The 15,002-nt window shown below is 38.1% G+C and overlaps 2 protein-coding genes and 1 long non-coding RNA gene across 3 annotated transcripts in view; 2 read left to right on the forward strand and 1 right to left on the reverse strand.

The window, feature by feature from the left end:
* KPNA1 (karyopherin subunit alpha 1) overlaps nt 1-5,194 on the forward strand; it is a 56,247-nt gene extending 51,053 nt beyond the window's left edge. The window contains exons 13-14 of the mRNA XM_006215752.4: nt 1,295-1,473; nt 2,872-5,194. Of these exons, the coding sequence (XP_006215814.1) occupies nt 1,295-1,473; nt 2,872-3,059 (367 nt within the window). The 3' untranslated portion in view covers nt 3,060-5,194. The remainder of the gene's footprint in view (nt 1-1,294; nt 1,474-2,871) is intronic.
* LOC107034678 (uncharacterized) lies at nt 2,306-11,793 on the reverse strand. Its single transcript, XR_012074104.1, has 2 exons — nt 11,654-11,793; nt 2,306-4,422 (listed from the first exon to the last, which is right to left on the reverse strand). It is a non-coding gene; the product is annotated as an uncharacterized lncRNA (long non-coding RNA).
* Nucleotides 11,794-11,802: 9 nt separating this feature from the next.
* On the forward strand, nt 11,803-14,571 carry WDR5B (WD repeat domain 5B). Its single transcript, XM_006215751.4, has one exon. It carries the CDS (start codon nt 12,549-12,551, stop codon nt 13,539-13,541), a length of 993 nt encoding a protein of 330 aa, XP_006215813.2. The 5' UTR covers nt 11,803-12,548; the 3' UTR covers nt 13,542-14,571.
* The last annotated feature ends 431 nt before the right edge of the window (nt 14,572-15,002 follow it).

The following is a 15,002-nucleotide window of genomic DNA, read 5'->3' on the forward strand; positions in this document are numbered from 1 at the left end:
TTAAAATCTTACATTAGTGTGGTTAATTTGTTATAATTAATCAACCAATACTGGTATATTATTAAGTTCATAGTTTATATTAAGGATCACTCTGTTGTATAATTTACAGGTTTTGATGAATGTTTCCACTATTGTTGTATTACCCACAGCCCTAAAATTACCCTCTGCTTTACCTATTCATTACTATCCCCTTACCCACTTCCCTCAAATCTCTGGCAGCCACTGTTGTATTGCCTTTATAAAGATTTTCTTTTCTAGAATGCCATATATTTGTAATTATATTAGTACGGAGTCTTTTCAGATTGGCTTGTTTAACTTAGCAATGTGCATATAAGGCTCCTTCACATCTTTTCATGGCATGATAGCTCATTTCATTTCTTTTTATCACTGAATAATATTCCATTGTCTGGATTACTACAGCTAATTTATTCATTCAGCTATTGAAGAACATCTGGTTGCTCCTAGTTTTTGGTAGTTATGAATAAAGCTGCTGTAAATATTCATGTATTAAGTTTTGTGTGGACATAAATTTTCATCTCAAGTGGGTAAATGTATTAAGAGTGTGATTTCTGGATCATATGGAAACCTTTGGTTTGGGGGGAAAAATAGCCACCAAGCTGTCTTTCAAAGTGGTTATCCTATTTTGCATTTTCACCAGCAAAAAAAAAAAGAGTTGCTTGTTTCTCTGCATCCTTGTCAGCATTTGGTATTGTCAGTGTTTTGGATTTTAGCCATTTTACTAGGTATGTAGAGGCATCATTGTTTTGATTTGCAGTCCCCCAAATGACACATAAGATTTTGAGCATCTTTTCATATGCTTATTTGCCATCAGTATATCTTTGTTGAGATGAATGTTGAGATCTGTTGCCCATTTTTAGATTGAGTTGTTTTCTAATCTTTTGAGTTTTAAGAGTTCTTTGTATAAAATAGAACTGGCCTATTGGGCCTGTGCTGGCTTTAGCACCAAGTGGGTCCTGTTTCAGAGGTGTGGTTACCTATAGAAACAAAAATGAAATTAATCAAAAGTGTACTATTTTGATGACTCACTCAAAGTAAGAGAATATTCCATTTTCTTGGAGTCTAATAATTGTAGAGGGAAAAAAGAATGGAGATGGTGTCAGAACTGTTTTTTTCTTTAATTTATTTGTAGCTTTTTTTGTGTCAGCTGTATGGTTGAATGAGTGCCCACTTTTATCTCTACAGTGAATTTGAGGATGATCCTCCTACCAATTTCATAAAAGTTTTATGAAATTAAAAGCTTTGTTTGACTGAATTGTTCTTCGTATTAATTTAGGTACCTCGTAGAACTGGGCTGTATCAAGCCACTCTGTGATCTCCTCACAGTCATGGACTCTAAGATTGTACAAGTTGCCCTAAATGGCTTGGAAAATATCCTGAGACTTGGAGAACAAGAAGCCAAAAGGAACGGCACAGGCATTAATCCTTACTGCGCTTTGATTGAAGAAGCTTATGGTAAGATGGAGTGTTTAATAGATGTCTTTAAACTATTTTTTACTTTTTCTCCTTGGTTTTCTGGCCTGCCCACATCTGTCCTTTAGCAGACTTACACAAAATTTTTTTTTTCTTTCGAATAATCATGTTCAGTATGCAGAACTGGAAAAGAATATGCATTGTAGATGTGAAGAGAAGTACCCTTCGCTTTAGCCCTTTTACACTGGATCTTAGTTCCCTGACTGCTTGCCCTTGTACATACTCTTGTATTCTTACTAGTCTGAGCTGCAAGAGCATCCATAGCTACTGTAGACAATGCCCAACTCCACTCCTTTTCTTTTGTAAGAGTTCTGATTTTGAATTGCACTCCCCCCTTCCCCGCCAATTCCTGTATTCCTGACTCTAAAGGTTTCTAAGAGTTGTCAGTAGAAACAGTAGTCATCATCTGCCTTTTGGTTTCCTCATTCTTCCAGTCTCAGTCTTAACTGTACTCTTAATCATTGATTTATCAGTATGCTAACCTTTTAAGTGATTTTAATGCATTGCCAGGGTTGAAAGCCACTGCTCTAGGGTTTATTTATTCCTTAGATTGGAATTAGGGATCATAGGGTACATTCATCTTCAAATTTATCAGATAATGCAGACTTGTTTTCCGAAATGACTAACATTTCACCATTTTAAAAAAACCTGATTGTAAAAACTACACATACCTGCTTAGTATAAGAAATTTTGAAATGTATAAAAAAGACAAATGTTTCTCTTCTCAGATGATCTTTCTCCAAGGAGAGAACTAATTTTTGATGTGCATGTGTGTATTTATATATGGATATGTACATGAATATGTATTTTTTTCTTTTGAGCAGTGTTGAGATTTATTGTCGGTACTGCTGTAGCAGTTAGGTTGCTTATGGCTGTAGGTAAAAGAAAGCCTAGCTCACACAGGGCTTAAACTTAGTAAAGGGAATGTGCTGGCTAATTATTCTAGTTGGACTTCTTAGTTTAAGCACTAGAGATTGATTCTAGCTGACTTAAGGATATTACACATTTGTTGAAATGATATTGGATAGCTCAGAGCCTAGGTAGATAGAACCAGAGCCAAGAAATAATTAGGTCATAGATACAGTCCAGTAGGAGCACTTCTGCTTCTGGCCTTAGGTACTGGATGATGTGGTGACTGTTAACAGAGATTGCTGCTTGGGGGTACTGGCCATTGCTTACATTCGTATTTAAGATGTCAGTTTGCAATACTAATATTCAGATGTAATCCCACAATACTTTCTATGCTGTTGCAAAATGCTTATGAGATATAAGTATAGAAGAGAATCTTCATTTACGTCATGGAAAGAGACATATGGCAAAATAGTTTTATTGGAATTTCCAACAAATACACAACAAATTTTCTTTTGTTCTTCATTCTAGGTCTGGATAAAATTGAGTTCTTACAGAGTCATGAAAACCAGGAGATCTACCAGAAGGCCTTTGACCTTATTGAGCATTATTTTGGGACCGAGGATGAGGACAGCAGCATTGCACCCCAGGTTGACCTTACCCAGCAGCAGTACATCTTCCAGCAGTGTGAGGCTCCTATGGAAGGTTTCCAGCTTTGAAGCAATACTCTGCTTTCATGTTCCCGTGTCAGACCAGGCTACCCAGTCAAGTCCTCTTGTGGAGCCCACAGTCCTCATGGAGCTAACTTCTCAAATGTTTTCCATAATACTGTTTGCGCTCATTTGCTTGCCTTGCGCACCTGCTCTCTTACACACATCTGGAAAACCTCTGGCTCTCTGTGGTGGAATACCCTTCTAATAAAAGGGTAACCAGAACGGCCCACTCTTATGGAAAACCCCTAGGCTTTGGAGATCCGCACTTATATATTATAAAGAATCATGGGAATATACACATATTAATGTGGCTCCCTTTTTTTGTGGAGGAAGACAGACCCCTCCTCATTCCCTTTAACGTGGGGAAAAATACTGACATTAAAAGATGAGACTAAACCTTTATCTTGAATTTCACACAACTACTTGCAACAGGAGAGATGTTTAGACCTGTTGCGTACTTCAGAGTACTTTTCATGAGTTCTTCCACAGTGAACCCTTGGATTACCCGGTGGCTTTTTCTAGCCAAATTTGCATTACTCCTTACTGAGATTGGATGGTTTTTCTTTCCTTTATTGGCACCATTCTCCACAGATATTAAAGTTAAACCATCTGCTCCCTCACCTTCAGCCTTCAGTGAATGTGCTTTCTAGTTGTCAGGAATGCTGAAGAATTAACTCTTTGACTCTTAATGTGATACTGGTTTGAAGATTCCCTTAGAGCAGAAAGGAGAGGGGCACATATTAATTTGTATGGCTACTGCTTCTCTTTGGTCTTATGTGTCTTAGGATTTGGAAGTGGTTCTGTTCTAATGCTGGTATGAAGATTTAGAATCCTTAGTAATCAAAATCGTATCTTGTAATTCAATAAAAAAGTAAAAAACAAAAAACCCTCTAATTTCCCCAGACTTAACCAGTGTGATTAGAGGCTGTTTCTGCATTAAAACAAATGTTTCAGGCTTTGTGGTCCTGATCAAGGTCCTTATTAAATTGGAGTTCACCCTAGGTGCTTTTCCCCTCTGTGACTGGCAGATAACACATACTTTTAAAGGTTTCTTAGGGAATCTTTTTTTCGTAGTTGGGTGCAGCTTGATTTTAATGAATTTATGCTGCATGTAAGTAGCATCCTTTTCTTAAGTAACCATCTTCTTGATGTGACCTGTTTAACCCAAATAAGGGCAGTGATTTTTTTTTTTCTTACAACCTCATGTTCCCTTATGATTTATTTCATCTCTGACTAGTACTGCCCAGTCTAGTCCCTCCCATAAAATAAAGACAATTTCTACCTTCTGGCTCTTTTAATGATGACTTCAATCTCTACCTGCAAATGGCGCTTCCAGTGCTGTCTTCAGTGATCCACATCTGTGCTCGGACTGGAACGAAAAAATAAGCTTAATTGCCAAGAGAACTGCAACTGAGTTCAATACGACTCCTTGGTGCTAGTTGGCCAGCTCGACTCAATGTTGGGACACACCATCTGAGAAGATTTTTTGTTGATGAGCTGTTCAAAATGAATTCTGAAGGAAAAGTTGCTCACTTCTTTTTCAGAGAATATCCTTTTAAACCTTTTTAATCTTGTCCTCTTCTAGAATTCATTATAACCCCAAAGTAACTATTTGGAAGTTCCCCTGACAAGCTGTTATACTTCTCTGGTAAATCCTGCTGAACGTTAGGGATACTCAGAGCTTTCATACCTCATCATGTTGTAATTTAAGCAGCCAACTTATGTGACATGATTTAAACTTTTAAAAATCCACTTCATTCAAAGTGCAAAGATACAAAGACAAAGGACATTTATCAGCCAAGCGTGTGAGGCATTCTTCGCATCTAGTCTGTAGTTGTGTCTGTGCTCTGGATGGATACCGTCTGATGTCTGTTATCGATGGAGCAGCCACTGCAAAACTAGTCAACTCCCATCTCTTTAACTGTTACTTTTTCTAGTGCTGCTTTGTGCTGAAAGAACATTTTAGTTTACTGCACTCGACCTGTAAAAGACTTTGATTCTTTGTAATTTTAGGGACAAATTAGGTGGTTAATTTAAAGAAAAACTCTCAGTGTTGCCTTTACATCACATTAAAATATAACTTCTTTCAGAAGGGTAATAGAAGCACTGATTCATAGTAAAAATCTTGTTTTTAGCTTTGACTTTTTTGTGGCTGAGTTTTTTTAAACTGTAAATTACTGCTAACATCATTTCTCTAGGATGTTTTAAATCATGGTAGCCTCTCTAAGATAATTTAAAAAAATTTCAGCTCATTTGGATAAACCAGTTTGAATGGGAAAAAATATAAAAAATGTTTCCCCAAGTTAGCAAAAAGAGCACACACTGGGAATTTTTCTTGCAGTTCCAGCTGTCTCAGTGAATGAACTAAAACAAAGTCCATTTTAACTAACATGGTTTATTTTCTGTCTAAAACAGGAATTTGTCTTCTATCCTAGGAGTTCATGAGCCATGAGATACAAGCTAAATTTTTTTTGCAGTGCATTTTTTTATATAAAAATTGGAATTAAGAAAGATAAAAAAACAAAAAAAGTAAAAGCTGGAATTGATTAAAAGTTAAATCCCAGCATAACTGCTGGAACTGATAAAGCAGTCTTTTTGGTACTAAAATGACATTTTAGGAGGTAGCTGTTAAACAGTCCTATTTTTAGTTCTCTACTTGGCAGATTGTATTAATTTACTTTCAATTTATTGAATTATCCCATGACTAAGATGTTAAAAGCATGCTAATTTCAACACAGGAAAACTCTTCTGCAGTTTTTTATACTGGTCAAGGAAAGTGGCTGGATTTTCCTTCCTGCTTTTTTTTTTTCCTCCCCCAAACTTTCTAAGTATATTCTTTGAAATGAGAACGTTTGTAGAAAAACACTGAGAACATTTGGGATGTAAAGGCACTCTATATCTGAAGGACCAGCAGGTAGATATGGTTAGGCTGAGAAATGGCAAGAAAGGTAAAGCTAGAGTGCATGCTTAGCATGCATGAAGTCCTGGGTTCAATCCCCAGTACCTCCTCTAAAAACAAGTTAAAACTAATTACCTCCCTCACCCCTGCCAAAATAAAAAAAATAAAAAAATTAAAAAAGGTAAAGATGATAGACATGAAGCACAGTGAGATTTAGGAGAACACCTTAATTCATGTTGTCACCAAGTATTTAGGACCCTTTTAAACTTAACTTTGTCAGCTGTACTGTTTTTGAAAACCATTGCCCTAGGATTGTTTTTCTTCCATCTGCCAGATAAAGTTGAATGGGCTCTGGGTTGTTTTTCATCATTACTGTCACAGATACAAACTTTGATAGTTATCCCATAGTAAATCTGAATTATTCCAGGTTGTTCCTGATTTTGCCTAAGAAAAAATATGTAGTATATTTTATAATCCAAACTTTGTCAACTAAATCCTCTGTTGTATATGGCTACCCACGTACAACTTTTAAGTTTACTTCTCTAGTGCTAAATAAATACTTCAGTTATTTAATCCCCCAGTTTGGGGCTGCATTATGAAAGAGTTTCCTCAGGTTGAAGGATTTCTTTTCTTTCTTGCTGTCAGTTTTGTGAACATTTTTGTATCAATAGGTAAGTCTTTATAGCTGTTTTAGGCTTAGGGCTTTTTATAACAGGAAACTGTGATGTCTAAGGATGATTTTCAGTAGAGAAAAGGCATTCCCCTTTAAGAAAGAGGTATTTATTTTTCATATTTATATGCTATATTCTACCTCCTCCATTCCAAAATTTGCTCATTTGCAGAGATAGGTGTACCTACATATGGACGTCCTGAAGTCTGAATTTTTTTGTCTTCTGAAGTTAACAAAGCCTTTTTCTCTTGTGAGGAGCAGAGTGGCTACTACCCAGTCAGGAAATATTCTTGGCTACCTTATTCTGTCATCAAAAGTTAAAATTATACTTAGGTATTGTTAAAAGTTAAAAGTAATTGAAGGCCAGATAGGGCATGTGCTCTAACTTGGAGAATATTCTGTAACATGCTGTGTTGTCAGGAAAGGACAAGTAGTAACAATGGGTACCAGAGCATCAGAAGAATGTGTGGTAAAGTAAAACAAATACCATCATGTGCTGATTTTTACAACATTCAATTGATACTTGACATTAAATTCATCTGGATGTTTGGGGTTGGAAGAGAGGATTAAGGGGAGATACAGTTCCATTCTGTTTTCAGCTAAGGATAGACAAGAGTCCCAGTCTGTGTTCCTACAGGTCAGATAAAGGCAACTAGTTTTCATTTAAATCACTGTTGTGTTCCAGGTGCCTGGCTAAAGGGCACTCACTTTTTCTTATTTAATCCTTCAACTACTCTTGAGGTGGACAATTGTCACTATGTTGTAGGTGATAAAATCAAGACTTAGGAGAATTTACTCTGCCACAACCCTTAGACACTGTCCAAAAGTGGGGAAAAGCCCTGCAGGTTGTGTGTCTTGAAGAAGTGGTAGTCATGGTGGAGGTGTTCTGTGCCAGGAATTCCCAGAACTAGCCTTACAGCAGCCACAGGTGAGCCAGCTTTTTCACTGGGCCATTCGTTCTGATTCTTCCTTATCATCACACTTGGAATGACTAAATCAGGTATAAATTGCTTTTAGGTTACATATTCTGGAGTGGAGACACTCTCAATCCAAACATCTTTCCCCTTCTGTGGTGCTAAAATTCTACATGGCCTGACCAAAAAAAGTTAAAAATACTATACAAATGATTGGTTTTGAGTTTAGCAGCATAACAGCTAAGCTCAGAAACATGTTTCCATTCAACGAACTCAAAAGTAGAAAGTACTGACACAGAAAGGCTTTGGAATGAAGAAATAGTGCTGTAGAGAGCAGGGCCATCCATGGATGTGAATTTAATGAAGCTGACTTCCTAAAGGAATACCCTCCCAAGGAGTGTCCAAAGCTTTAAAAAGACCGTTTAATGTATGTGGTTGAATATATTCTGCTTACCTCATCATTTTGACCACTCTGTCCTTTTCAAAGTGTTCTTACACTTTGATTTGGAATGGCTCTAATGATTCTTTGTACCTGAATGTGGTAGGTCAGGCCATGGATGAGTGCCTTGCACACAGCAGACATTCAATAAATATTAAATGACTAAAGGAATGTGCATCTATGTGATAGTAGTAAAGGGTACTTGGTTACAAAAGAAAGATCAAAGGAATTCCTTCATGCTGCTGTTTGACACCAGGATTAACAACTCTTAAAGCTAGTGTCTCAATATGTGTTTTATATGTAGTTCCCTTTCAGGAGACATAACTTAACCTGAGGTTTATAAAAGCAAACATTTTCACAGCAGATTTTTGTTTTATATATATATATATATATATATATATATATGTGTATATATATATATATATAAAACATTACCCAACTTATACCTTCTGAGAAAAGTTAATGGGTATACTTTACAGGGTAACTAGTACCTAATCAACCCCATATGTTTATACATACCCAAAATAGTTCATCAGTCTCTTCCAGCATACTCTAAAATTAAGAAGAAAACTTTTTTGGCCAATTATATCCAACCAATGTGGAAGCTTGTGGTTGCCTTAGGCTATTAAATGTCTTTCATTTTTACATATTGTATGTATTGCTGCATGAGAACATTCTCTTTATGCATACCTCCAAATTTAAGTGATAAATCAGTAGAAACAAAGATGTGTATTTCTTCATTCTGTGATTGCTTCTTTACCATTTTTGAAAGATTCCACTGACCAGGTATTTTTTCTGAAAACAACAAAATCTTAAAACAGTCTTAGTTCGAGCAGACTACACTATAATCTATAGTGCATGATTGCTGGGTTTTCAAGTTTATTAAAGCTAGCTTAGACGACTGTTGCCCCTATTTCATTTGCCATTTTGAAAAATAAGTTAACTACTCTCTAAATTCCTTTATACCCATTTTAACCTGAGGAAGCCAAAGGAGCCAGTGGGTGTCCACCGTATGGGTCACTGCTTTACCTAAACCACTTGGGCCCAGCATTATTCATGGGTAAGGAGAAAACAGAAACCTAGAAGACAACAGTGGTGGGGAGAGATCTGGGCAGGCTGGAGTGTAACTAGCATATTAAGAGTGTAGCATCTTCCAAGATGTGATAATGAGGAGAGTAGTCCAGCAGTCAACATTCACTGTGCTGGTTTGCTAGGGGCAGTCCCAGTTTTTAAATCAATTAACACCTGTTAAATACTTTAATGCCCCCTCTCACTTTAGTCAAGCTGTTCCTTAGCACAGGAATCACTCCCAGGCCATACTTAAGGTCTGAAACACATACCCCCAATTCTCTTTTATTTAAAAAAGACCCATTTGTGGCAATATTTCTACTTAAAATATTTGCAACTTTACTGAGTGGCAAGGAAAATAAACCTTTCAATCACAGATGAGACTTTCTAAAACTCTCATGGGAATTTAAAGGAAGTTTAAAGGGAGAGAAACTTCCAAATCACCTATCTGGTGAAGATTAAGAGTCAGCAAAAATAGAAATTGTTACAAATGGGACTGAGTAAGGAACTTTGCTTGAGAGCCCCCAAAGCAAATCTCTTAACTTTGGCTTCAGCCAGTCTGGACTCACTTGTATCAGCAGTCCCTGTTCCCACACTCCGCAGCTGCTGATGCTGCCTCCTCCCAAGGAAGCAGACTATGAAATTCTCAGTCCTAATCCATAAGAACAATATTAGGACTACATGTTAATATTAGAACATGACTAATGAATAAAGATTTAACTAGCTATATGCGTTTCTGACGCTATTCATAAAACATTCCAGACACGGAGAAATGAATTTTAATACCGGAAATTTCTCCATTCAAATTCTAGGAAAATCTGACAAAAACCATTTCTGTATATTCCTGTCAACACACTCTTAATTGTGTGCCCTCGCCCATGCTTGTGATATTTCCAGTGGGCTAAATATACTCCAGCACCAACACCCTGTCCCAACCCTCATGCCATGTGTTTACTTGGTCTAGCTTCCTTTCTTTCCTCTCCTAGTGCATCAAATTATTGAAAAATTCAGATTTACTTATATTCTTTGAAACAAAGCCTTTGCTTGTTCTGTGAAGTGCTTTTAATTTATTTTTTAATAAGTTAATAAAAATGAACATTGTTTCAACTGATGCAGAATTTAGTAGGCTCCTAAGCTTCCCAGTAAAAATCACACTAACCCAGGCTAATGGGAGGAGGAAAGGAGAGGGAGGAGGTGGAGTTTAATCAGAATTGAGTATTAAGTTAAACAGAGATAAAAGTTTTCTCTTTTTAAAATGTTACAGAGGAGAGGTCAATGGTGGCTTTGCCTCAATAAGCAGCTAAGAGTCATAATTTAATGTATATAAATGGATGCTCCAAACCATTTTAAAGATGCTCTTCCCACTCTCAGCACCTCCTCATTGTGTTTATATCATTTATTTGCACTAGCTAAGAGAAAGCATTTGTCAAATTCCTGTCGAAATTCCAAACTAGAGTAGTAGGGTCTTAATTAGGTTTTTGCTAGTTTATCATATGGTGAACTACTTATGTTGTTATGCCTTACAAAAGCAAGGCTTTCAATTATTCCCAATAAGTATATGATAAGAGACCCTTTGTTTCCAAATGCTTTAATTCTTGACAGAAAATACCAAAAGAGCTATTAGCCTCGACTTCAACTGGCTACCAAGAAAACCTTTCAAGCAGAATACTCACAGCCTCTCTTGGGCACTCTTTATTGAGCAATTACAGTCAACCCTCTGTACCTGTGGGTTACACATCCTCGAATTCAACCAATTACAGATCAAAAATATTCCCCTCAAAATTTCAGAAAGTTTCAAAAAGCAAAACTTGAATTTGTTTCACCCCCGCAACTCTTTACGTAGCATTTATACTGTATTAGGTATTGTAAGTAATGTACAGATGACTTAAAGTTATAGGATAAGATATAAGTAGGTTATATGAAAAATAATACACTGTTTTATACAAAGGACTTGAGCATCCAGGATATTTTGGTATGGGGGCGGGGTGTCCTGGAACCAATCCCCTGCATATACCAAGGGGCAGACTGTACAGGATTGGAGAAACGAGTCAGGCTTCCATTTCTGGTAAACCTATTCTTGTTTAAAAGAGTAATTTACACCTGAAAAGCATGTATCCTCTACATACTTTCACAGCCATTAATCATTTCTCAAAGCTAGGGAGAGCGTACGAAAGCCTAATTACGAGTAACCTCACACATTTCCAACCCCATTCGACCTTTTCTGACACCTATGCAGATCTGAACTCCCCTTAATTTTCTTTGAACGTTTAAACTACAAGGAAGTGCTAAAACAAACGTCTGCTTATTTCCCCTCGGCACTACCATGTGAGGCTACCTGAGCACTGGCCTTCAAACGCGCCTAACACATATTCTTTATCCTTCCCGAAACGTTTAGGGAATACTTCTGAACCAGGAGTCTTAAAATCTGGGCATAAATCTGGCTACGTTCCCCTTGCCTACTTGCAGCCCTTTCGTACCCAGGCTCTCGACCACAAGTGGAAGGGAACAGAACGAAAGCCACCTGTGAAGCAGGAGCTCACAAAGAATCACCCGCAGATGGGTGGACCCACGGTCCCTACATCCCCCAAATGCGCAGTCCGAAAGGCTTACTTTCAAATGCGGGCTTAACCCTGCGGCCGCGAACACCGCATAATTCAGTCCTTTCTCGTCACACGGTCTCCAAAAAGAAATGCACGTTCTTGGAAACATTCACTGCTTCCCACAGTAGCCAGTCAGGTCTGGGAGAAACCCTGCTCACCTTCTCACTCGGCCAAGCAAGCAGCCCACGGAACGCACAGGGACGGCGACGGCGGACGGAGCCGGAAGAACACGCAGATGCCCTCTGCGCAAGCAAGTCTCTCCCGTCGGTCACCTCGGCTCGGAAGTAGTGGTGGTGGTGGGCGGGGGCTCCGCCTGCACATGCGCCCGGCTGTCCTGCCTCCAGAGTCGCTTGCTACGCCGCGGTGTCGCCGGCAGGCCCCGGCCTCGAGCAGCAGTGCCTACGCAAGTTTTCGCTTAGCTTCTGAAATCTTCTGTTTAAAGCGGTAATCCTTTCATGCTCAAGTACCTAAAGTCTGACGGGCAGAGTTGTTCAGTGCTCTCCAACAGTTCCGAGCTGAGGGGCGGGGCGGTGAAAAGTACTTTCTGTAGCGACTCCCCGCCGCCTCACTGCAATGCGCGCAGCTTTGGACTGTCTTATACATTCGCGGAATACCCAACATGAATACCTTACTTGCGGACTGAGCACAGGACCCTGTAAATAGTTTCTCAAGTTACTTGTTTGCAAAGGAGAAAGTGAGGAAAAACTGAAGTGGTCCAAGCCGTGCTGCTGTATCAGTGTATATCGTAGTTTAAAGACGATCCAAAAAGTGTAATTATTAAAAGGCCGTTTATTTTTGAGTCCGATGTTTTTTATCTTAATGTTGCTGGGCAGAATGCCAAAATACTGGCTGCCTGGTTCAGGGCCTGACGCCTAACCAACGTACTGACTTGGAGCTTCAGAGCCATGGCTACAGAGGAGTCAGGAGATGACAAAGCAAAGTCGGCACTCCCCTCATTAGCCAATCAGAGCAAGCAAATACCTGAAAAACCTAACTATGCTCTCAAATTTACTCTCGTGGGACATACTGAAGCAGTGTCGTCAGTTAAATTTAGTCCTAGTGGAGAATGGCTAGCAAGTTCTTCTGCTGATAAAGTTATTATAATTTGGGGAGCCTACGATGGAAAATATGAGAAAACTCTTAAAGGTCACACTCTGGAAATATCAGATGTTGCCTGGTCATCAGATTCCAGTCGTCTTGTTTCTGCCTCAGATGATAAAACTCTAAAAATCTGGGATGTGAGATCTGGAAAATGTTTGAAAACATTGAAAGGACACAGTAATTATGTTTTTTGCTGTAATTTCAACCCACCATCCAACCTCATCATTTCAGGATCTTTTGATGAGAGCGTGAAAATATGGGAGGTGAAAACAGGAAAGTGCCTTAAAACTTTGTCTGCTCATTCTGACCCAGTTTCTGCTGTTCATTTTAATTGTAGTGGGTCCTTGATAGTGTCAGGTAGCTATGATGGTGTCTGTCGAATCTGGGATGCTGCATCAGGTCAGTGTTTAAAAACACTTGTTGATGATGATAACCCTCCTGTTTCTTTTGTAAAATTTTCTCCCAATGGTAAATACATTCTTACTGCAACTTTGGACAATACTCTTAAACTATGGGATTATAGCAGAGGCAGATGCCTGAAGACATACACTGGTCATAAGAATGAGAAATACTGCATATTTGCCAATTTTTCAGTTACTGGTGGAAAGTGGATTGTGTCTGGTTCAGAGGATAACCTGGTTTACATTTGGAACCTTCAGACTAAAGAGATTGTACAAAAATTACAAGGTCATACAGATGTCGTAATCTCAGCAGCTTGCCATCCTACAGAAAACATCATTGCATCAGCAGCATTAGGAAATGACAAAACAGTTAAACTGTGGATGAGTAACTACTAAACCCTTGAGAAATCAAGTAGTAGAACCAAACTGGCAAAAAAAAATTTTTTTTAAGGTTAGGTATTTTAAAAAGATGATCTCTCTCAATTTTGTCATGGTTTTGCATTTCTTTTTAACATTGTCTTGAATTATAAGATTTTAAAACCTGTAACCTGAGTTTACAAGGCAAGACATTGGAAAAGCAAGTCTAGATCCCAGGGCTACTGACTTTTAATCTTGAAATCTGTTACTACTTTCTTGTGGCTGTCATTGAACAGATTCCCATTCTATTCTCTCAATGACTATTCTAGAGGATCAGTGTATATGATAAATATTTAGAAGTAAGGCTCACAAGACAGGGTGAGTGATAAAATGAGGGGAGCAAGGGAGTCTGGAATAACTAAGGTTTTTGGTTTGGGAGATCAGATGAGTAAGAGAGTAAGTCTGGGATGGTGGTGATTGGAGATTTAAGTGACAGCCTACGTGATAGGACGTGAGATTGGATCTGGAATCAAGCCTGCGATGGGAAAAATAAGTCATGGTTGTGTTTGTTCTGGCGTCTAAAAATCTTAAGTTTTCATCAACATAAAAAGTAAAAATAAACCAGAACAAAATTAAAAATGGCATTTTACTGAAAGGACTCTCACAACCTTGTCAGACTGCCCTCTTCTGATTCTCGGGTCAAGCTCAATGTCTGAATGGTGAGGCTGTGTTCTTTCATTATGTCTGACCCACTCTTCAGACCCAGTTCAGAAAGCACCACTTTGTGGAGTCATACTGCCTGCCTGACTCTAACCAGAGCTGACAGCTGAATAAGCTTTTCTTGCTTCTTTCTATAGCTTCTGTTATAAAGTTCAAAACATGTAATTTACCAGTTTGTACTGTAATGGTTTCAGCAAATTATGAGCTCTGTGGAGTCAAGTATGTTTTATTCATCTTTGTATTCTGATTTGTATATAGAAGGGACTAAAATCATGTTTGATTGACAATTAATTAAACCACCATCCCAACTTCCACTCTTTGCCTGCTTTCAATAAATTTTTGGAATCAATTCCCCATATGATTATTTTTGTTGGTTAAAATGAAAAGTATCTAACCATTGCCTCACATATTAACTTTATTCAAACAGGGCTTATAAGAAATATAAAGTGGAAAATGTTTCTGCCCACTTTACCTATAGAGACATGATAAATGTGAAAACATAATCCAGGAATTAAGTAAAAAAATAGTACAACAATCATTTAAATGAAAGCAACAAGGGCAAAACTGTCTTCTTTTGTATCTATAGTACCTTGTAGTGCTCATGAAATCTGATTTGCTTGACAAGTTCTAATGAATATAAGATGTTAGGGTTACTAGTAAGATATGACTGCTAAGAAGTTAATATGTGAGGGTGCTGGGAGAACTGGGATTATATAGGGGCAGTTATGAAATTCTGGTCAAGAAATTTATATTTAACCCCCTCAAAAGCATAATTTACTG

The sequence above is a fragment of the Vicugna pacos genome, chromosome 1 (genome assembly GCF_048564905.1).
Source record: "Vicugna pacos chromosome 1, VicPac4, whole genome shotgun sequence".
Taxonomy (NCBI): Eukaryota; Metazoa; Chordata; class Mammalia; order Artiodactyla; family Camelidae; genus Vicugna; species Vicugna pacos.